The sequence below is a fragment of the Sparus aurata genome, chromosome 21, assembly GCF_900880675.1.
Source record: "Sparus aurata chromosome 21, fSpaAur1.1, whole genome shotgun sequence".
NCBI classification, from domain to species: Eukaryota; Metazoa; Chordata; class Actinopteri; order Spariformes; family Sparidae; genus Sparus; species Sparus aurata.
The window spans coordinates 16,671,698-16,694,815 of NC_044207.1; the positions used below are offsets into that span (position 1 = coordinate 16,671,698).

At 40.5% G+C, this 23,118-nt stretch overlaps 3 protein-coding genes across 7 annotated transcripts; 2 read left to right on the top strand and 1 right to left on the bottom strand.

Annotated features, from left to right (window-relative positions):
* The first annotated feature begins 109 nt into the window (after positions 1-109).
* On the top strand, positions 110-2,395 carry lrrc42 (leucine rich repeat containing 42). 2 transcript variants are annotated; one of them, XM_030401867.1, is made up of 7 exons: positions 110-829; positions 921-1,052; positions 1,139-1,260; positions 1,391-1,476; positions 1,557-1,670; positions 1,804-1,888; positions 1,977-2,395. In XM_030401867.1, the coding sequence occupies exons 1-7, from the start codon at positions 441-443 to the stop codon at positions 2,270-2,272; spliced, it is 1,224 nt and encodes a 407-aa protein (XP_030257727.1). In that variant the 5' UTR covers positions 110-440; the 3' UTR covers positions 2,273-2,395. The 2 variants fall into 2 exon arrangements, with proteins under 2 accessions (XP_030257727.1, XP_030257728.1); XM_030401868.1 differs by having other exon boundaries at positions 1,142-1,260.
* Positions 2,396-3,480: 1,085 nt separating this feature from the next.
* tmem59 (transmembrane protein 59) lies at positions 3,481-6,999 on the bottom strand. Of its 4 annotated transcripts, none has more exons than XM_030403971.1 (8): positions 6,742-6,999; positions 6,399-6,504; positions 6,102-6,196; positions 5,840-5,992; positions 5,631-5,703; positions 4,654-4,771; positions 4,396-4,513; positions 3,481-4,218 (listed from the first exon to the last, which is right to left on the bottom strand). In XM_030403971.1, the coding sequence occupies exons 1-8, from the start codon at positions 6,895-6,897 to the stop codon at positions 4,066-4,068; spliced, it is 972 nt and encodes a 323-aa protein (XP_030259831.1). In that variant the 5' UTR covers positions 6,898-6,999; the 3' UTR covers positions 3,481-4,065. The 4 variants fall into 4 exon arrangements, with proteins under 4 accessions (XP_030259831.1, XP_030259829.1, XP_030259830.1 ...); XM_030403969.1 differs by having other exon boundaries at positions 5,828-5,992; XM_030403970.1 differs by having other exon boundaries at positions 6,096-6,196.
* A 946-nt stretch (positions 7,000-7,945) lies between these two features.
* On the top strand, positions 7,946-10,707 carry tceanc2 (transcription elongation factor A (SII) N-terminal and central domain containing 2). The gene is made up of 4 exons (XM_030401806.1): positions 7,946-8,406; positions 8,507-8,648; positions 9,345-9,538; positions 10,200-10,707. The coding sequence occupies exons 1-4, from the start codon at positions 8,308-8,310 to the stop codon at positions 10,386-10,388; spliced, it is 624 nt and encodes a 207-aa protein (XP_030257666.1). The 5' UTR covers positions 7,946-8,307; the 3' UTR covers positions 10,389-10,707.
* Positions 10,708-23,118: the final 12,411 nt, after the last annotated feature.

The window sequence follows — 23,118 nt, forward strand, 5'->3', positions numbered from 1 at the left end:
AATCATACTTCGTGTTTTTAGAGATTTATCAAAATGGTATTTCTACTATTACTGCTTGCCTATTTGGTTTGTTGGGATCTCTAACCCTGTTCCTGTTTCTCCTCGGCATTTTATTTTGAAGTTAGTTAGCAAGCAAAGACCTCTCAACGACAACATGCATTGTAGGGCTACAACAAGGAGCTCAGAATACTGGCAAAAAGCTGTGAAAAAGTGGTAAATAACATGGCAGAATAAGATGAGAAACGATAACAGGTAATAAAAGAGTCCTGCTTAAGACTTGGCGATCAATTTAGCCTTGGTTTATAACTCAGGTGAGGGCCATAGATAAGCTAGCTAGCAAGCTATCTTGAGTTTTTGTAATGCTTCAGGTGTTTAGCCGGCTAGCTTACCAAACGTAAGAGATTAAGAGTTTTCAGATAAAGGAAAGGTGTGACATTAGTATGGACAATAGCATCATTTATGTCCGAGAAAGAGGCAACCTTCGTCGTGTCAGTGACATAGTCCTGGCACAGCCAAAGATAGTGTCATCCTGCAGGAGGACAAATCCCTTTGTGCTGAGGAAAGAGCACTTTATATTCACCTACAATGCAGAAGGAAGTCTGAGATACACCACAAAATCTCTCTTTGACATCACTCTGTTATTTGTGGCTGACAACATTCACCATGTGGACTCTCTGGTGGGCTTCCCCGAGCAAATAGGAGACAGACTGTTTGCAGCAGCAGAGGAGAACCGTGTATTTCTGAACACAAATATTTCTCCAAAAGCCCTGCAGTTGTTCAGCGATGCATATGGGGAGATGGTGCTTGGATCTCTCTGTATGAGAAATAGGTGAGTAATAGTGGCAGCATACTGTATTTCCAGCCTCCCAGTTGTCTTTGCAAGAAACAGCAACATCTCTTGGACCCTTTCGTTTCTGCAGGTTTCCACTCTTGCATGAGAGGATGGATGAAATAAAAACCTTTCACAGTCTGAAGTCTCTGGATCTGTTTGGCTGCAGACTGGGCGATGAGCACGAGATATTCCTGCACCTAACATCCAGCTCACTGGCAAGGTCATTCCAGATTTTATCAGTGCGTAAGACAAAATCTAGAGAAATTAAGAGACGATCTTAGTAACACGTTTGCCTTGCTTCTTTAGCAGCCTGATTCAGCTTTCCATCGGTGGTAACTGTCTGTCAGATGTCGGTCTACAAAGATTGACTGCACCTATCCGGATGATGAGGAAGGGACTGGATTTCCTTCAGTTTCTCGACATTTCCTGTTAGTAACCAAAATACCATCTGTTTTCATCTTGAAGTAGCAGCACAAGAACCACCACCTTCAAATTAAGAACATGTGTAAGTTGACATCCATCATTAAGATGTTTTTAATTGTTCTATTTCTTACCTAGATAACCCTATCTCAGAGAGGGCTCTCAGATACCTCACATGCTTCCCCAAACTTGAAAAACTTGATGCATCTGGAACCGATTTGAAGGTACGACAGTAATTGTTGGGTGTAACTCTCGGCTGTAGTTTATTGTAATGCCGCCATCTAAATGTAATTTATACCTCCAGCTTGGCACACGATTGAAGACAACCATACGGGACCTGTTGGGGCTCATTCATTCAGAGAAAGCACTGGATACTTTTGATCACTCGGGATGCAAAACAGAAGGTTGGGCAGAGCAGGTAAATATTTAAGAGTCAGAGTGATGGAAGTAAACATGTGTTTTTTTAGTGTACAATTCTTAAATCATAGGCCATATGCTGCCGATGTGGTGCGGTTTAACACCACATAAACAAATGCTTTGTCTCATTTCAGGTTGTAAACCAGTGGGAAACTAATGGCTCACAAGTGCCAAAACAGAAGAAAATGGATGAATCCAGAACATCAGCACTTCGCTTTTGTAAGTACATTTTGCAGCACATTCACATTGTATTAGTCCTTATATTGTCACACATCTAAGATAGTTTTGAACTTTTTTTTGTCTCTAGTTGGAAGGCAGAAGTTTGTCAGAGAAGTCCTGAATGCGGCACCTTTGGTATGTGAGAGCGAGGAGGAGGCCAAGAAAGAGAGACTGCATTTCTACAGACCTTCAGCAAATGGACACATACCGGAGAAACAGACTCCCGCCACAACAAACCATCAAGCGAAGCCCTCCTGGCACAATATCAAGAAAAGGCAGGGTCAGTTAGAAAGGTCTGACAGTTCACGCCAAAGCCCTCCTACAAAACGTGTGTCCTCATCAGCCCTTTCTGCTGAGGACATAGACTTATTGAACAGCTACTGAGGTAGAATGAACAATGAATAAGAATGTTTTCCAACATGACTCACACTGGTGAGCTGCCAACACTTTTGCTTGAATATAGGTTGGGTTGTTATATATTTTATAAATAAAGATGAGTATTTTGCAGTGTTTTGTCCACGTCCTTGCTTGTCAGTTTTCTGTTTGGAGACACAAATGGGATGCTTTTCGGACAAGAGCCCATCAGAACCAAAAGTAGCAGATTTAGCAGAAGTGGAGTGGGCTGTGAGGGTCTGGTAAGCTCGCCCCTTTCATACTCCACACCTCAAAATTGTTTCTCCCAAGAGACATCACTTGAGGCCTTTCATTACTTTATGCAGCCACCTCTAGATCCACAATAGGCCTTAAGCAACTTTTTTATACTTACAACTTTTACTCTCCAAGACTTGTAAACACACTTTGATGTTTAAAATCAGTTCAGTTCCACTTTAAAATCAAATTACCACACAGCAAACCTGGAGGTTAGGTGGTATTCCAAGTCCAACACAGAAAAGTTGAACACTTAATATAGGTCAAAACACTGGGGAGAAAAACGGAGTAAATACAAAAGGTCATGTTTTTGGCCTTGGGCCCCTGGTGGCAGGTTAATTGAGTTGACAAAGAGCTACTTCTGGGGATATTTACACCAAAATAATAAGAAGCCATGATAACAGCAGGTTAGGAAAAGTAAAAGAAGAGCATATTATAACAAAATAATATACTTTAAAAGGTAGCAGAGGATCCGCTTTAGATCCCAAGATCAGACCTTTTGATTCCAATTCCACTGGAAAATAAATTGTGTTATGGTGCATTACTGCACCCGCAAGCCCTCAGTCTACTTCCTCATTACAGAGATTAGAGTGATAAAGCAGTCAGACTGTCATCGCACAGTAAACTAGGGCCATTCTCTGCAGCCTTACATTAACAATTTTATGCTGAGAGCACGAAAAAAGGACACTTGATGACTCAGACTTTTACAGTGGCATAAACTGAACAAGGAACATTAAACATACTTGGAACGCTCAAAACATGTCCAGTAAGTGAAGGCATTTGTATAATTCAAGGGTTATTTATTTATTTAATTTGTTTTCTTGAAAATGATTGCACAGATTACTTTTATCCTTACTTTTTTCTATGCTACCTATGTGTGTTGAAAGTCAATGTTAAGTGATAGACCTCGAGTCTATAGTAAATAATGACACATCCACGCCAAGCACTTTACTCCATTGTGTTTAATTTCACCTTTAGAGAGAACAGACAACAGTAAAGCAGGAAAGGCCTACTGTACGTACCATCACTATTAATTAAGATTAAGAGCGTAGTTTTATTGTAAAATTCAATATGTGGAAATCACTGCAGTAGAAACATGAAAACAAACAGGGAGCAATATTAGCATAGTCAATTTACCAAAAGTTGAGGGGGTTTGGGGTAAAATCCGCATCACTTCAAGTCACAAATAGTTCATTTCAACAAAATAAGCACGCCAACATACACCTAAATGCACACATTAAAAATTTAAGAAAAATTCCCAAACCTATTTTTACCTGTATTCATATCACTATACTATAATGCCTCAATGTACTAATATACAGAAAATAAACTTTCATCACTTCAGTTTTACAAGCTTCAAAAAAAAAGAAAAAAAAAAGGAGACGAGACATATCAGTAATACAAAATGTTCTGCAAGTAGTTACTCCTGTTTAGACCACAAGAAGCACAGGGTCTCGTGCCAGAGGATAAAAATCAACTAAAGATTATTCATAAAGGAGGACATCCCTTCTCTGCTACAGCTTTGGCTTCTAGACGTCGGACTGGCCCAGGTTGACTTTGGAGGGGAGCGGCCCGGCCTCTTCCTCTGGCCCTTTGGAGGTGATGATCAACAGGGAGGATGCTGGATATGGGGTCAGTTTCTGTTCCTGTATGTACTCCTTGTCACCGTAGATGCTCAATTTCTGGAGAGAAAAAAAAAAGAAAAGTAATGATGTAAATATGGAAACTAAATCCAACAGCCAGTCATGTTAGCAGAAAGTCTGGAAACAGATGCTATAAATTGATCCTATAGATGTTAACCAAAGCAACACGAATCTCTTAAAAAAAAAAAAAAAAAAGAAAGACAGGACATTACATACCTCAGCAGGGACATACTGGTCTACAGCAGTTGCCACAGTGGCACAACAGATCCAGATCAGGACCAGCACAGACAGGATCAGAGTTGTGGTTAGGATCCACCCTGGTAACCAAGGGTTCCTGTAGACGACAGCACAAACAGTAAGCCCTATGTGGCTCCACTGGAATTAGATCCTTGGTGCTGTTAATGTCATGCATTACTACGCAATTTGAAACAGTTTAATTTCCTTGTCAGTGTAGATAAATGTGTGCTAACCGACCTTGAAAGACAGCTGAAGAGGTTGTATTCATCATCGTAGCTGCGGTCCCCCGTCATGTCTCTGTCCCTCTCCTGGATTAAAGTGCGGTGGTATTCTTTGTAAACTGGCAGCCCGGGGACTTGAAGAGTAAACAAAAATTACTTGACATGCACACACATCAGACCTTTTATTTTGATTGTTTATGTCCCTCTTTGTAAAGCAACAATTATGTATCATCTTTGTCATCTTTATCTTCATATAGGCATTATTCTAATGGTTTCTCATCAACAACTAACATGAAAACGACAAAAAATAAATCTGTCAGTATTCTCTTATTAATTTCCACTGTTTTCAAAAACCTTAAAATCTCACATCCAGACTCACTTCATGCCATAATTGTCCAGACATACTGTAAATTTGTGAGAAAATTCTCTCTCTATGGGTCTCAGTTTTCATTCTACACTACTATGTCTATCACTTTTCATGTGAACAATGGAGTGCAACACTATCAATGTCTTCAAGGAGTGACGTGTGTGTATACAACTATCCCAATAATCAAACAAGACAGCATCTCTTTGACATCCGGCTTTCAGCGTAGCTGTTCGGAAATGACTATAAAAGCTTCTGATGTCAGATGAACCACCTCTTTTCTAATTTAACCCAGTCTTGAGCCTTCGAGGCCATCAGCTCCCTCTGTAGATGTAAACCAGAAAACTGGTCATAAATGTTTACTCTGAATTAAAAAGGATCATTCAATTACTGAAACAGATGGGCTGTGTAGTTTTAGCAAACCTTCCTCACATGAGGGTAAATTGTTATTATTCGGTGTGGATTATTTTTAGCTGTGGATAAATACATATTAAGTGCGCTAGTGAGTATTTATGGCAGCAGGATGGTGTATGTGGGCTTGACTCAAAATAACCTACAGTGCCCATGAAGAAACATGTCACGTCACTCACTTGAAGTGGAGGTTAATAAAATTGAATAAGAGGGCTTACAGCTCTTCTGTGGCTCCTCGTTATCTTCTTTTTCCACTTGGAACTGGGAGAAAAACTTGACTTGTGGTTCAGTCTGTGAAGCAGAAGACAAAACTGTATATTTAAGAGTGTTAATTAAATCCTTACATCTGCACACAGTTACCAGATGAAATATGTTTAGGGTTTTTTTCTACTGAATATCAGAACGAATCATCTACTTTTTCCTCAACCTGGAAAATGACAACTTTGCCATCATCGGCCTGGAGGTAGAACGTCCACGTGGAGGTGATGAAGCTGTGGGCCTGATTCATCACGTCCTCCCAAAGCCCTCTGACCAGGGTTAGAGGGTAGAGCATGTGAATCCTGGGCATCATGGCCTCCAACTAAAAGAAAAAAGAAGCAAAAAATGAATACACTGTTCTCCATCATTGAGAGAAGTGCATATCCATACAGACCACTGAGTGATTTTTTTTTTTTCATACATACTTGTACCTGCTCATGCCTTTTCTCGGCAAATGGAAGCTGGTTCTGACAACCCAGGTTGCAAGCATACTGCTCATCAGTCTGGGTGTAGGCTTCACGACAGGCTGCGGGACAAATAGGTGTTTGAGGCAAATTTAATCTATTATGGAATATGGCTGCGCTAAACATGGAGAAGGTTGTGTGCATGAACAATGGTTACACCTTTATTGGGTTGCGATTACACAGGTAACGAGCGCTATCACAGAGGCCAGGACACCGTGAGGGGGAGAATTACTTTGGACAAAAAGCGCTCAGGGTGTAACTTACTCGATTCGCACTCGGATTTGGTCTGGTTCAGGTCTTCGCTGTCTCGAACGAACTGACAAATGGAGAACAGGCGGCAGCCTCTCTGACAGGCGTACAGTTCCTCCTCCTGCAACACAACCCGAAGGACCAGTTGAATGTCTCGCCAAACAACAGTATCCGTAAACAATGACGCACATTCCACTTTTGTGCAAATAACAGGCTCTCCATGGCAAAAAACCCCCAAAACAACAAAAAACACGTAATTAAACAGAAGGTGAGGCTGTTTCTTCGCTAAGTCACTAAACGTTAGGTTAGCTAGCTTATGCTACCAGACGTTACTTTCCCCATCGAGGGGAGTACTCACCCGCGGATAAGTGTGCAAACTGTACGTCATTTCACAGGATTTATGGCAGGATGCTGTGTTTCCCAGGACGCTGTCGAACACATCCGAAGACGCAGACGTGCACGCAAGCAATGCGAGCAGTCCAAAAGCGCAGACAGAGGAGGTAAAAGTCCCCATTTTGCCTGCGAAAACCTAAACAAACAACACACTCTTCTTCTTCTTCCTTCTAAATCGGGGTTGTTGTCTCGCGGGAACTCTGCACCAGGCGAGACTGTTATTTAGATGTTTTGCTGTGTTTAAGTGATGCTCGTACATCCCTCCACTCTTTAGACAGGCTGTGTTATCCATGTTCAAATTACGTAAGTATTCAAATGATAAACAGTGTGACAACACCCTATTCTTTATCTTATTGAACTAGATATTTCTAGTTATCCTGGCTTTGAACTTGCTATTCTGTCTGTGGCTATCTTAGGTCACACTTTTATGCATACAACTTTGTTTGTGTTACACAGTTTTTAAAGTCAATTTATTTTATTTTTAGTGTGTGCTTGGTTATTTGTGTTGCCTTTTCCTGGTTTTGCTTATAATTTGACACATATCGTGGGTGTATGTTGTTTTATTATATAATCAAATCAAGCTGTACAGACTCTGCAGAATATTATTTTACCGAGTTGTGTGGACATTATTTTTCTGCATATTCATAACAAGAGGTAAGCAACATTAGACACAACAAAATCTACCTCTGGGTACTAATAAAGGAACTTGAACTTGAACTTGAACATTGGTAGTTGCACATCAATCCAAACAACTGCATTTGACTGTGACATACATAATTTGACTCAATTTCCTGCAACACACAGGTGAAACTTTCCTGATCAGCTGGTTCCTTAGGATTTCACTCAAAAAGAAATGTAACTTGGCACTTGAGTAAACAGGAGTTATTTAACTAATGGCAGCATCATAAGCCGACACGGGATTGGTGATAATGACATTATGAAAAGGTGTCACTGGCTAAAATGGCGATACAATTTGCCTACATAAATAATATAAAAAATATATTTCACTGTGAGAAAAATAACTATGGAATTATATCACGATAATGGAGGGTGTCATCATTGTTATTATTTAGCTATTTTTCCAATTGATTCATAACATTGATTAGTTCTTGATTAATGTATTGTGTGGCTGCAAATGTTCTTATTTCCCAGATTTTTGGGTCGGATCCATGATACTCTGTTATTTCCGACAGTACCTGAAGGTAACATTAGTAGCTAGCATTTGCCAATCAGTTGTAGCTAGCTTTCTCAAACATGTTTGCCAAGTTTGCGGTCATAAAGGCAGCTGTTAATTAATCGAGTACAGACGAATGACTTAAATGAAACCAGCAATGTGTTTAACTGCTTACATTTTAAGCAGATATTACATTAGAGGTGGTTAGCTAGGTAACGTTAGCCAGGTAGCTAACTGCTAATAACAGCACTGTTTGTCTGTGGAGGAACCATCTTGTGAACTTAGTTTATTGTTTACTCACTACTTTAAAAACAAAACAACAAGCACACTAGGTAGCTTGGTAATTTCTATTTGACGATGGACAAGTTTGTAGTACGGCTTCCTAAGGGGGAAACACCTACAAAATCGAAAAGCAACGAAAAGGTTTACAAACAATCTACAATTGAATCGTTACGGGTGAGCCACCAGTCCTACTTCTAAATCATTAACTAGCAAACCCTAATGTTGCTATTTGACAGATGTCATTATTCATCCATTTCCCTTGTGTTTCTTACAGAGGGTGGTTGTGATTGAGGACATCATGCGCTACAAGTCCATGTTGGAGCTACCAGAACAGAGCAAAGACAACCTGCTGAGTGCCCTGACAGACCTGAGCAAGAAGATCCCATCCAGGGAGGTGCTCAAGTCCACTAAAATAGGTAACGTGAGAAAAACTCAATGTTAAGATGTTCTTTTACAGTTTGTCACTGGTATGCTGATGTATTGTTGTGGTAACTGACATAATGCCCTCTTGATCATGAAAGCAGAGCCAGACTGAGATATGAGTGTCCAATAATTTGCCTGGTATGCACTGACATTAAAACTTTCTTTTATTAAGATTATAATGAAAAAAGATTATTGGCATATTTCACAATTATTACATTCATTTATCAGTGCTGTTTACTGTTTAAGTGCACTCGCATAATTTGAAACTTTCAAATATCCTGCCTCTGTTGACCACATTTGAGGGATCATTGCAAAAAAACGGTGTGTCTTTGCCGATATATCGAAATTAAAATTCTTCACTTCCTAATATCGGTAATGGCATTGGCACCAAAGTCCAGTTTCGTCTCAAAGCGAAAGCATAAGCATTTATTGTTATTATCGTTGTACTTACGATGTAGCACAGACTTTACAATATCAAGTCAATTTAAACTAGTAAAGAATGGACAGCTCATAAGTTGAACAAAATGCAGGGTTACAAGACCTGAATTGGCTATCATTGCATTGTTACAGCAGCATTATAACTCAAAAGGGGAATCGGCTATTAAAATTGTGTTTACCTCATACATACCAGCCCCTTAATCAGTTCACCTAATTAGTTCAACACAGTATGAAATCCTCTCCCCACTAAGGTCACACTGTCAACAAAATGCGAAAGCATCTGGACCCTGAGGTGAGTTCAATGGCAGCAAAGGTTTACACCGACTGGAGGACATTCATCGAGGAGAATTCCAATAAGCCATCTATTGAAGTGCGCTCCGACAAACAATCTGAAGGACTCCGGAGCAACGCTAGAAGACTAATGTCTGAAGCCCTGGAAGTCAAGGTGAGAAAAAGCGTCTCAGCCAAGCCCATTGTGATACCAAACAACTTTGTGTTCAACTCATTCTGTTCGCTCTGCCTCCAGCTTGCAATTAATTTTACGCTTACATTACGTTGATTGTAATAGTGTGTGGGTATATGCAGTAAATACGTGGAGACGTGACAGTCACAGTATGTGGTCAATTATATTGATTTTTGTTTTTGTATCAGGGATCAGTAACATAAGCCTTACATGAATTGTAGCTTCTCATAGCTTAATAGTTCCTTCCTGATCAGAAAACATGCCGTGTGTTGTAGATGTTTAAGACCTTTACAAAATCGATACGTTTCAATTAAAATTCAGCATACATGATCTGTGCAGCACGTGGCACTTTTTCTAATGTTCAGTTGAACTGATATACATTCAGTCCATCCATTATCTGTAACTACTTCTCAGCCCAGTTGACATTAGGACGGAGGCCGGGCACGCCCTCGACAGGTAGTCAGCTTGTGACAGGGTTAACTCACAGAGATGGATGACCACTGCACCACCCGCCGCTCATTTCTGAGAAGAACTGTCTTTTCCTCATCTTGTTACTCAAGTCAGAGCAATTCAGTGTGTAGGCTACAAGTCCACTGACATCGTTTGATTTGTCTGTTTCTTTTTTTTCTTCTCTGACTTACAGGAGGATTCTGGTCTCATAGACAACATTGAGAGAGAGGTGTTCCACCAGAGCTCCCGGTTAGTCAGCAGCTCATACAGACGGACTATCAGAGCGCTGGTGTTTGCCTTCAAACACAACCCTAAGATCAGAACTCAAGTGAAGGACAACACAGTATCAGTCGACCAGCTGGTTTCTAAATACAAGAAATAACTGATAATCAAGCAAACCTTTTGATTGCATATTGAAGACGTATGGATGTTTTACTTGAAAACTTTGTGATGCATACACATTTTATTTTTTTTTAAACCATTTTTAAAATAATTTTCTTGGTTTTCTGTAAAGGGGATATAAAATACTTTTACACTTTGTGGCACATCAGCAACCTTACACTGTTTTATGCATGTAAATCACTGTCAAGGATATGTAATTTATTGTTATGATGATGATGATGATGATGATGATAATTCCATTCCTTTTTTATACTGCTGGTCAACATTTTTATACAAAATATGATTGAAAATAATGACAAGTTCAGTGTTGGAGTCCTTTCTTTGTCAGAGGAGGCCTTACACATGGACTAAAGCAGCACTAGCCAAACAATAGCTATCACCATGAGAATAACAGCCAGAACACAGATGCTTATGAAGACAATATCGCTCAGGTCGTGAGGCTCGGCTTCTGGCTCCCCTGCATGGCCATCACTGTGATTCTCAGTTTGCTGGGCCTGCTCCTCCAGACGACGCTCCTCTGCTGAAATGATGGACACTGATGCTATCTTCCGCAGGGCATCGCACTGCACTTTGTATTCCTGCACATTCTGCTGCTTCCCATCAGAGAAATCGATGTAGAGCTTGTTTACCAGCACGGTGATGTTCCGATGTTTCTGTAAGGGACACGAGTTGCAGATATCAGTGCTGTTAACAGCTTAAGTATCGTAAATCATTGCCTATTATGGTGCTCCACTGGGGATCTCAGACTGTGGCTAATCACCTGGCCAGCTGTACCACAGTTAACAAACTGAGCAAGTATTTTGTATGAGGTGGCGGTCAACTGGGCCGTACAGGTCGGGTTTCCCAGGTAGATGCTCTCACGGTCCAGCTGAGGTAAGGACTGCTGGGGTATCAAAATGGTGAATTCTGATCTTGTGCAGCTTACGTTCACAGGAACCACTTTGAGGGGAGGAAAAGGACAGGTCACACTTGTTTTTGAAGAGCAGCATATGTAAGAGAGTTGTTTGTAGAGGTAAATATTTAGCATTTTAGAAGCAATTAAAGTCCTGAAGACTAGAGAAGTAGAGAGATCACGATTTAAATGGACCGCCCTGATGGATTCAAGCTGAGTTTCCACAACAGGAATTTCCCCAGGGACTAAGAACCAAAGGAAGAACACCGTGTGTTTCTCCCATAGGGACCAAGGTACAAACTAAAGGGTAACTTGAGCAATATTTCACAAAGTGTGTTCACAGGTCTTGGGGAGTATAGTTAAATATGCAAAAATAATAGCCTTTTCTTGGCCCACAGAAAGCTGCATATACTCCATTACTGGGTAATGTAGGCACCAGGTTTTGAGTAGTCTACTTGTCTAGCCTTAAAGTGAAACTCTTGCCAAAATGCAACCTAGGCTTTTTTTGTGAATGTATGTGAGTCACACCTTCGTGTAAAAGCGTAATTACAACGAAAGAGGCACTTTTAAGATTTACTGTAGAGCTCAAACTCATTTTCAATGGGAGTGCATGGGGCACTTTTACGCTAGCATCAAAATCGCTATTTTTAAAACACTAAGAAGGCTCGACACAACATGAAACTTTGCTAGTAGTATCACCAGGTTCTCTACACATGAACATGAGTATTGAGAACATTGATCCCCGAGTACAGGCCGGGATCGACACGTCTGGGCCGCCATGTTGTGTCGAGCCTTCTTAGTGTTTTAAAAATAGCAATTTTGATGCTAGTGTAAAAGTGCCCCATACACTGCCATTGAAAATGAGTTTGAGCCGAAAAAGAAAATACGGTCAATCTTAAAAGTGCCTTTTTCGGCGTAATTATGATTTTACACAAAGGTTTGACTCATATACGTTCACAAAAAAAGCCCAGGTTGCATTTTGGTGAGAGTTTCGCTTTAAACCCCTAGAACACTGTTGGACAAAACTAAACTTAAAGATATCACCGTTTTTATTCCACACATCCTTCATCCTTTTCAAAACCTGGCACCCACATTAATCACAATCCAACTTTAAATGGAACTTTCCCCAGGGAGTAGGCACCCAAGGAGGAACTCAGTGTGTTTCCCCGGCAGGATGCAGGATACAAATTAAGCTCGAGGGACATTGGCTTACCCCCCAAAAGCCTGTGCTCCGCGTACAGGAACTTTGTGGTGTGGGCTTGCAGCTGAACACTTGTGATTGGTTGAGTACTTGCAGCATTTTATTGCAGAGGAAAGCATACATTCAGATGGACTAAAAGTTTGGGATAATTTGGATGGAAACTCATCTTTACTGGAATTAATAACATATAGGTTATAAATGTGAATAATGATGATGTCTTCACAAACACCCCCCCTTCCCCCCCAAAAAACAAAAAAAACCCATTTACCTCCGAGATAAGAAGCAGTGAACCCCCTGTGGGCTTCATTTCTGTCTGTGCTGAGCACCACCAGCAGCTTGTTGCCTTTGGAAACGAGGGAGGAAGGCTGCTCCCTGCCACACCAGCGTCCCAGCAGGGTGTCCGTCTGACTGTCCCCGTCGTAAACGGCAACAGAGTCGTAGTCGCACTCGTCTGACAGACTGTTGCGGTCCTCCAAGTCCATGACGGGAAAGAAAAGTTTGATGCGGTACCCAGCTGCTAGTGTGATGCTCCAGTGGCAGTTGATGTTGTTTGGGTAGATATTTGGGAAATGGGGGCTGCTGAAGTTGCCAATTACAGCTGACAGGACCTGCTGGCACTCACCTGTTTGAGTACATCAGGTTATATAAGTTAGTCAACTTTTTAAAATATATTTGTTTACTTTAAGTACACAGGTGGATGACAATAAAGGCTCTTATATCGTATCAATCTTAGACAATTAGCTTAGCATAGCATAGAGACTGGAAATAACTGGAGCTAGCTTGCTTGGTCACTGCGCCAGGCCAAGATTTAGATAATAAATAATTAGCAAAGGGGTTTTGTTACCTTTGGATGACGCCCGACTAGCTGTTTTCAGTGTTTGTGCTAGCTGTAGCTTCATATGCACAGATTGCAGAGTGTTGTCAACTGCCTCATCTGACTCCTTATGCACGAATGCACATATTTTCCCAATACTTTAAAAGCATGATATTTTTAATTTTGCGATTCTGAATTCAAGATGGATTAAAAGGAGATTTCACTTGTGCGTCAACTTTAAATAAAATGTGAAAAGATAACTTGTACAAATATTGAAAAAGTGAAAATTAGTGACTTATATAAGCAGCAAACTAACTGTGTTAATGTCCTTCTGCAGCATTTTTTTTTTTTGAGGATTTTTCAGACTGGCTGTGTTCAGCTGTCTGAAAGTTATTCAGCTGCTTTTCAATTGAATTCAAGTCCAGGCTGGACCATTCAAGGACTTTTACTTTGCAGACTTTTCTGGTGGGGATGGTGTAAGACGGATGACAAATTCTGCTTTAGCCTGAAATAGCTGTTAGTGTTGAAATAAGGTGTTCAGTTTTCATTTCATCAGTAGACAGGATCTTTTGTGCCCTGTTCAAGGTCATTCATGTTCCTCGCTTCACACTTTCAGCATGATATAACGTGACACCTTTCCTTCTTACCACTAACATCAGCTTGACCATGGCTCCTGTTTCCTTTCCCTATTTTTTCTATATTTTGTTTGTATTTAATAGCTCTAGGCAGATCTGTAGGTCTTCATTACTTCATCACAAACAGTTTTAAAGTTAAATATTAAGTCAATGGTTTTCACTGAGGACAGGTCCTTGAATTGCATGGTAGCTTTTCTGTTCTAAACCAAATGAATAGGTTTTCTGTGAATAAAGATTGTCGCCCCAGACGTCTGACAGTCATAGTATGTAACATTGACGACTGAACTAAAGGACCGAAGGACTCCTTCAAACTCCAAATCCTGCAAGGAGGGTCAAATACTGAAACCTTTTCTACTGCAGAGTGATGTTCTTATAATACAAGTAATCTGACCAAACTTTCCTACCTGAGTAATAGTAAGCCTTGAACCCCCGTCCACCAATGTTGAAGTCAGACTTGAAGACTACCAGAAGCTGGTTGGAGGTGGTCACTATGTGTGGAGGCTTATCTGCCCCGCAGTATTTCCCCAGATGGCGGTGGGTGACCGTTGGGCCATCAAACAGGGCGACAAAGTCAAAATTACACCCCTCGTTGTTTTCCAGCTGGAAGTCCAAGAAGACCAAGGTGACCACACTGTTGTTGGATACGTGGATTGCCCACGAGCAGTCGGCATCGTTGCTGTACTCCAGAGGGTAGCCTGGACTGGAGATAACACCTGATAGGCCAGTTAGGACCCCACCACACATATCTAGAGAGGATAGAGGGTAAACTTTTGAAAAGGAGATTATATTTAATACAACAACCTCAAGAGAGGGTTGTGAGGAAAAACTTCTGTGGGGCAGTCTGGAAAACAGCAACTCCATGTTAGCATGCTAATAAGCTAAACTCAGATAGTAAAACTTTTACTACCTTAAAGGGACAATAAAAAAAAACACGTTTTCCCCTTTTTCTTGCAGTGCTATTTTTTTTTATCTAAATTGTTTTGATGTGAGTTGCCAAGTTGCCTTCTCTCAAATATAATGGAACTAGATAGAACTCGGCTTTTCTGGCTCAAAGTGCCAGAAAATACATTTGTAAAACTAAGCAATGCTTCTTTACCAGAAATCGTGACCGGGTTACTCGACAGACCTTCTTGTGAGCAGTTTTATGTAGGAGCTGTTTTCTCTCTACCGAACCAACCCTGCAAACTTTATCACCACACAGAAGGAGGAGTGATTTTCTTGTGGCTGGGTTCTGTGATTGCATGTGATGGTGCAGGATGTAGCTAAACATTACTGGTGACCTCCACGGCTGAGCTGTAATGTAGCTAGCTAAATTGTCGAGCCTACTTGGGCTGTTGAGTTTTCTAAAAAATATATTTTTTGCTGCATCATGCACAACAATGCGAGTTTAATTCCATTATATTCAAGAGAAGGCAGGCATCTCTACAAATGATAACTGATTTTGCGGTGAGCTCTCCCCTTTAACATAAACATGCTACCATTATTAATGCAATGATAGCATACTCGGTATTCCAAAGCACAGCTATGCCTCACAGAGCCATGAGCATGACTACTGTCTCGTCTTTCTGTATAATCTCTTTGTAAGATCTACTCCAGCGAGGTAAAGGTCAAGAAGTAATCGTATTGTCAGAGAAAATCAACTCAAGTTTTGGGCAGATAGTCAACTGATCCACTTCATTTTGCATCAAATACAACAAGTTACCTTTCCTGTAGCCAACACTGAAACCCCTGTGGGCCACATGGCGGTCTGAATGGAAGATGATGGACATGACGTTCCAAGATGAGGTGAACTGTGGCGGGGAGATGTTGCCACAAAATATCCCAAGGAGGTTCCCCTCGTCCTCGGATATGCCATTGTAGATCTTGATGTAGTCGTAGGCGCAGCTGGCATGGTACTCCAGCTCAAAGTGGTGAAAGGTGAGCAGGACGGAGGAACCCTCTGCCACCACGATTAGCCAGGAGCAGTCGATGCTGTAGGGATACAGGCCTGGGAAGTTCGGACTGGAGATGTTGCCCGATGGTGCAGAGAGGATTCCTCCACATTTGACACCTTATAACGACAGAGGTTTAACTTCAGCTCAAAAAGGACAAAGATACAGAGTAATAGTTATGGCTTTTTCCTTGCTTACTTATTTATTTGATGATTTTCTAGCAACCTGGAACAGCCTCTGAAAGTGTATTACATGCTGACATTGAACAATTGAGGTCCCACTTTCTCTGTATATACAGTACCTGCAAGATAAAGCACTGCCATCAAATTTAAGCTATGCTCCATCAAGATAACAAATTGCAACTCACCTTTTTTAGAATCAGCCTTGTCAACAAGCAGTAGTAAATGAATCAGTATGGCCACCCTGAGACTCATGTTGTTATTGTTGATTCGGCTTTTGTCACGCCTCAGCTACAATACCAGCAGAGACAGACACCGGCAGTGTCAGAGCGCACAGCCTTGAGACATCAGCAGTGGTGCTTGTAGAGGTAATAGGACTTTGAAAAATTCATCCGCAGCCTGAATGAGGAACCCGATACCTGCCTAGGCCACGCTTTTGCCCTCTTCACTAAATTTTAATGACTGATATCCAATGAGCATGAGTGGCTTGTCGGGACACTGTTTGGAGAGATGCTATACATTTTTAATGACGGTCACACACACACACCAGCTGCAAGTGGAGTTGAAAAAAGAGACAGGAAGAAAGAGAGCATGATGATCACATTTGTCACTTATATAAATGGCTTCATTAGAGCGATGTGAGGGAGAGAACATCCCACAACTACTGATGTCACGGAGTGAGGCGCACTGTGGAGACTCTGCTTTTCTTGTTTCACAGAAAATCTCTGTTCTCAAATCGATTTGATTAATTTGCTTATTGTTTCGACTCATTTTCAGTCACAAGTCCCAACTTTTTATTATCAAAAGGCCAAACTTTTCCAAAGTAACAATTCACATCAAACAATAGAAAATATTTACACTGCCATAACATAACCTCTTTAAGTTTTATTTAATTATAACTTTAAGTCCTCCTGGCGTACTTCTAATTGTAGATACACATGATGTTTTAAACTCTTTTTTTTTTTTATCTAAAAATGTTGCTGAAACTCAGAGCAATTTTATGTAGAAATCCCCCCACAGTTGTAAATACAAATACCAGGGCTTGTACCAATTTGTCAGAAGTAATGTAGGTGCTAACAAAGAAAAAATAATTCACAAATGCGCTGAGTTACAGACATACAATAAATCAAATGCCGATCAAATAAAATTTAGACCACGGTTATAATAACAGGATAAAATTAGCTATGTTAATGTTAAATCCACATGTTGGCGACAAGACAATGAATAAGCAAAACCTTAAGAGCAACATTAAAAGATAACTTGGAGCAAATAGTGAGAGCCATAGTAACAGAGAGCAGTTTGCCGAGTGATATGATGCATTAAGTGGGTTGAGAGTGTTAATGAGTGCAGAAATATTAATGAGCATAAGATTTAATTCTTGATCTTGGAAGCAGTCGTTTGAAAGAAAAATAAAATCTAAGTTGGCTCAGATGAAGAGCATGAGACGCAGTGGGAAATTTTGGAAAAATGTTAGTGGGTGGACTTTGACCTTAAAAAAACAGTTTGACATTTTGGAAAGCATGCTCATTCCTTTTTGCCAAAAGTTAGATGAGAAGATCAATACCACTCTCATATCTGTTCTTTGAATATGAGGCTATGGCCGGGAGACAACAGCTTCAAACAAAGTGTGGAAACAGGAGGAAAAAGGGTTAGTCTTGAGGTCTCCGCCCCCAGCCAAGTTACAGTTAGGCTGTTTGCCACTGTTTTAACTCTTATCAGTATCAACACCACTCCAGTACTTCAGTGTAAGTGGTCATCTGTGTTCAAGTGTTTAAACTTTTGTATTATAATGTACTTGAATATCAAAAATAAAATCTGTGCAGAATGGTTCCTGTCTGTACTGAGGCTCCCGCCTGCAGCTTGTTATCGAGTGGGACAAAAATGACATCTCTCATGATAACAAGCTTAAAAGCCATAGCATTTGTAATTCTGAGTGGGCATCTACAATTGTAGCTTTTGTCAGTTAAGCACATGTTTTGCACACAAAAGTAATTGCAGCTGTCCAAAAATGTAGTTCAGCAAGACGTTAAGCTACGTGAAATTAAGTCGCCTTATAAAATCATGCTCACTGGTACCATTCTTCAAATTCTCCTCTGTAATTTTGCCTATTTTGCAGTGCATCTTCATTTTATGTATATATAAATGTTTCATTACAAGCTAATTGAGCTATAGAGAAGAAGTCCTGCATTCTGACTCCTCCGAAGCAAGGTCATCTCTCTCAAAGATGCAAGTGACTTTAATGTACATTTTGCTTTCACTGTAGTGTGTGTTTCCGAGGAGAGGAGATTTTGATGTATTTGCCGAATGCCACTCACACGCCGTGACTCATTCCTCCAGGTTTGGCAGTGGTGTAACTGCATAGTGCAGACACATGCCGACAACCATAATCCTGACTTAGTGGAATGTTTTACAGACAGGGAGATAAAGTACTCTTAGCAAAAAACCTATTCTGCAAATAAATGTTTGCTATTCTGGCGGTGCTGTGAAGGCAGCAGGGCTTTTAGAGAGAATATCTAATGGCCTCAGTGATCAAAGCTGTAACCAAAGGAGATGCTAGATGGTGCTGTTGCACCATGAAAACACAGCGGAAATCACCGACGGCTTTATAAAAGTCATGCCGAGCACTAAGCTGAAATAAATAAGAATGTGATTAAAATCAGTCAAGTGTTTTTCACACAGCGGTTCCTGGAACTCAAATGAACCGCCCTGCCTTTGAATTTTAATTCTGTCCTCTCTGAAAGCTTGTCATTGTTCAAGGATGTGGGTACTGGGCAGTGCTGAAATGTGTTCCAGAAAGATATCGTTTGTTTGGAGAAATTAAATCACCTATTAGCAAGTAAATACTGTAAAAAAACAAAAAAGCTAAATGGTTTAAAGAGCTGGAAAATTCCAGCAGAATTAAGGAGAACTTCAGTCATACAAATAGCAGCTGCCTGACCAGGGCTGGCACTTGGAGCTTAATTGAATAATTTTGGTCCAAAAATACATACAGTGGGGATTTTGTTACAATTTGTTGTATTCAGCAACAACTATAACATAAATGTGTTTACACCTCGACTCATAAGTGGTTTGGATTCTAGCTGTGTTGTTGTGGGCGAGGGCGACTTGACAGCTATGACATCTGGCATCTTTTGGTCCAGAAACGAAAAGACGGTAACTGATTCCAACATTGATAAAATTTTAATAAAACATAATCTGTTTACAAAACATCTTTTTCCCCACATCAGGACAGATTATGTTAGATTTTGCTCCGGGTATAGAGGGACTGTTGGTAACCGCTCACTCTGATGAATGTTCTCTAAAGCCCCTGACAGTCAGGGGGAAATGAGATGAATACATAAGCATATATGTCACAGGACAGTAAAAAGTTAATGTTTCTGATGTAGCCCGCAGCTTTGGCAGAACATCTCCATGTCATTCCAGAGTGTACCCAGCGCTATATGGTGGCTTAGCATGATTTGTCTCTTAATATTTTTAATGCATGGTGTGTTTCTGCAGAAAAGAGCCTAAGGATAACCCTGAGTCACCCTGTGCTGCTTTTTGTTCAGCCTCAACACAGTGTTTCATCCATAATGTTTGCGTCGCAGCTGGTTGAATTTATAACTCCTGTTTCAGTTTTTTTTTTTTTTTAGTTCAGGCTGCACCCACAGCTAATTTCTTGCAACAGAGCTGTATTTAATGGCATTCAGAGCTTTTCAACATTATTCAAATTTGTATAACAGTGGTAGTAATTCTTATGCAAGAAGTGGACCAGCCAAACTGACGGAGAGCAGAGGAAAACATTACTGCAACCTTGTGACTTGTATTCCCAGCTGATGTTCACTTACAGCCAGAAATGCTGTTTTCTCCTCCCTCACAGTGGTTTTGTTAAACATTTTCTCTGCTCCACTTTACATTTCCACCTTCTCTCTCTACCAAGGACAATATTGATATGTCATTGCACCTCCAATTCAGGGAGCTCACAGATTGGATTATGGACCTTAATGAGCTAAGCCTCCCTCTACAGTTACGAGGGCAATGAAATCTGTTATTCAGGTTAAGGAACAGAGAGGAGAAAAGAATCGACTTCCCTTGCCGACTGCTATTCTTACTACCCTGGCTTTGCTATGTTAGATGAGATGAGATTTCCTGGGTATTTTTGTTATTCATCCAAATTTAATTGCATATAGAGTGACTTTAGAGCAAGGGCGTCACAGCAAATGGTAACAGAATGATTTTAAAATGCAAGGCACATACTGCAACACTAATTGGTTGTCATAGCTGTAGTAAAGATTAATATTAAATACATACATAAAATACACTTAATGCACATAAATTCAAATGATTATACAGCACAACTAAAATACATGATTTTAATCGCAACTGATGACTTTGGTGGTAAGGCAGCTCTAAAAAAACAACACGCAGTTAGATTACCAGACGAGCCAGAATAAGTCTGATGCCATTACTAAAAAATGCTTGTAACAAATTAAAACAGAATTACAAAATAAATATACGGTATGGCTTTTACTCGGGCAGCCACAGGGAACACCTCACCATGCCACAACCACAACTAACATGCAGCAGCATTTTCTTCAAATGCACCATCTTTCCAGAATTGACAACCCCACTTTTTGAAATCATTGTTTTATTAATATAAGAAAAAGCAGTCTGCCATGGTGGCAGGTGACCTGAAATTGTTACCTGCCACAGACAAAATGTATTTGTAATTGGCAGGTGGCAGGTAGTAATTTCGTTTCATGCTTTAAAAATAGTCCGGGATGCAACACTTCTTATACAAGGTGTTGGCAAAATAGCTGTAGCCTATATACATCCAACAATTAGGCCAGGGACAGATGGTTTGAAAGAGGACTAAAGGAATCTATCTATGTCAAACTGCAACGGTCGTCTTCGAACAGAGAAAAGGGGCCTAAGACATTACTTATCACCCACCTACAATACTGCACTCCCCTGACAGCTCAACAATCATTCACACCTGGGATCACACAGAGTTTAAAAGCCTGCAACTCCCCTCCAGTAAGTTAGCCTCCTGGATGAGAGGTGAAATGTCTTCAAGAAACTGAAACAAGTCCAGCTGACTACATTACAGCACTTAGAATGTAGCCTATGTAAACTAAATTGTAGGAGACGTCGTTGAGTAAGGTGGTTTAAACAGGTGTAACTGATATTGTTAACATGCTAAGTGGATCTAAATTTTTGCAGTGAGCAGACCTCACAAATATCATTAGTTCTGGCTACTGTGCTGTTTCATTTTTAGCGTGACACTGTTTAGCCGGCCATAACTTCAATGTGTGACTTCGCTCTCTCTCATAGCATTGTTTTTCGTCAGAGCAAGCAGCTGTTTTCAGAGAAACACTTAAAGGACCCACTGTACAGTACCTACTCAGCACCGAACATCAGACAGCCTCAGTAAGTGAATAAACTAGCTGGTGGACTCAGTGGAGAATTTAGCAGCAAAAGAGGCTGATATTTTCCTCAGGAATAGGTTGAGACCAACCAAAGAGCTAAAAGGTGAGTTAATATTGGACTTACATTTGTCAAGTATAAAGAACAGGACTTCAACTGAATGCTAATGAAGGCACAAGTGACCAAAAATGATCAATTTATTGCAGGTTTAGGCACTCAAAGCACTTTCCCGCTCGTTTTCTACAATGCTGTTTGCTAGTTTGCTAACTCCGTTCCTCTGTAGCATTTCATGGCAAAGCTAGCCGGCTAACGGACGGTTTCAGGAAGGCTTTTTGAAGAGAATAATTGTGTTGTTGCTTAAGGTGTCAACGTTGATTCTTCCCAAACAATGACCAAGCTAAGGTAGCCTAAGTGTTTGGTGCTTGTGCTAAAATGTCTTGTTTCTGTTCTGTACCTACAGCAACAACGCTAATGTTAGCCGTTTTTTTTCTTCTTGCTATTGTTGGGAGTATCATGCAGTTCGCTTTGTGCAGTTCTTTATATGTTAGTGATACCTTTGTGCAACCATGAACTATTGAAGCTACTCCCCTCTTGGTACAGCATGTTTTTTTTTCTCTTTTTGTTTTCTTATGGTTTAGCATGTTTGTGACAAAGTTTCATGCTGGTGTTGTATGGGGAGCTGGACAATAACTAGCTAAGTTGTGAAAGTTGTTGTCAGCCTCTGTGGAGTTGTCCTATTGCCTCATTGTACAGTTCGATCTCTAACTGAGGCAGATCGTGTTGCTGTAGGGATGTAAACATAATTGTTGCAATCTTGCATACAGCCTCCTCACATAATTACCCTGTAATATCGGCTTCACAGGAAGTGGCTTTTGAAAAACACACAGGATGTATGGTCGCTTTGTATTCTTAAACTTCTGAACGCCTTTTCTTTGATTTATTTTTCTGCTACAGTCCAATCATAAACACCATGTACTGACAATGGTCACGCTGCTTATCAATGAAACAAAACAAAAAAATATGTTTTGTCACTTTAATATGTTCAGGTTAGTAGTTCTGCTGCAACGCCGAGGTGTCTGGTATTCAGACTGGAAGAGGTAGTCCTAATGTGGACCTGAAAGAAAATAATGGGGCTGTTTTTCACACAGTGTTCACACTACAGCCTGCTGCTTCTTGCGAAAGACTGATGGGTTTAGAAGGGATCCTGCCGTTCCTCCTTTCCTATTTGCTTACTTTAAACCAGGGCTCTAGCAGAGGGTAAAATTGTATAATGGCTCTAAACATGACTGTTGCACGCAGCAGATTTACATAGTTATTCCCCTGCAATGGTGGCTTCATGGGAAGCTCGACATGGCTTTTGTCACACTCAGGGTAGGTAGTCAAGTGCATTTTCCCCACATGCTTTACAGTTATTGGAGCATTACAGAAACAGTCCAACTAAACTCAAATTAATAGGCTTATGCAATCGGTACAAGACAGACCACACACAGTCCTTGTAATAGCGTTCTTTGGGCTCACTATCTGATGCATTTCAGTGAAGTTTATTATCATCACTCCCTCAGTCTCTGCTGTCATCGGTGTGGTGCATGTTAATGGTGAGTGACAGGTTCAACTGTGCAGCTAGGTTTTCTAAATTCATCACACCACACTCT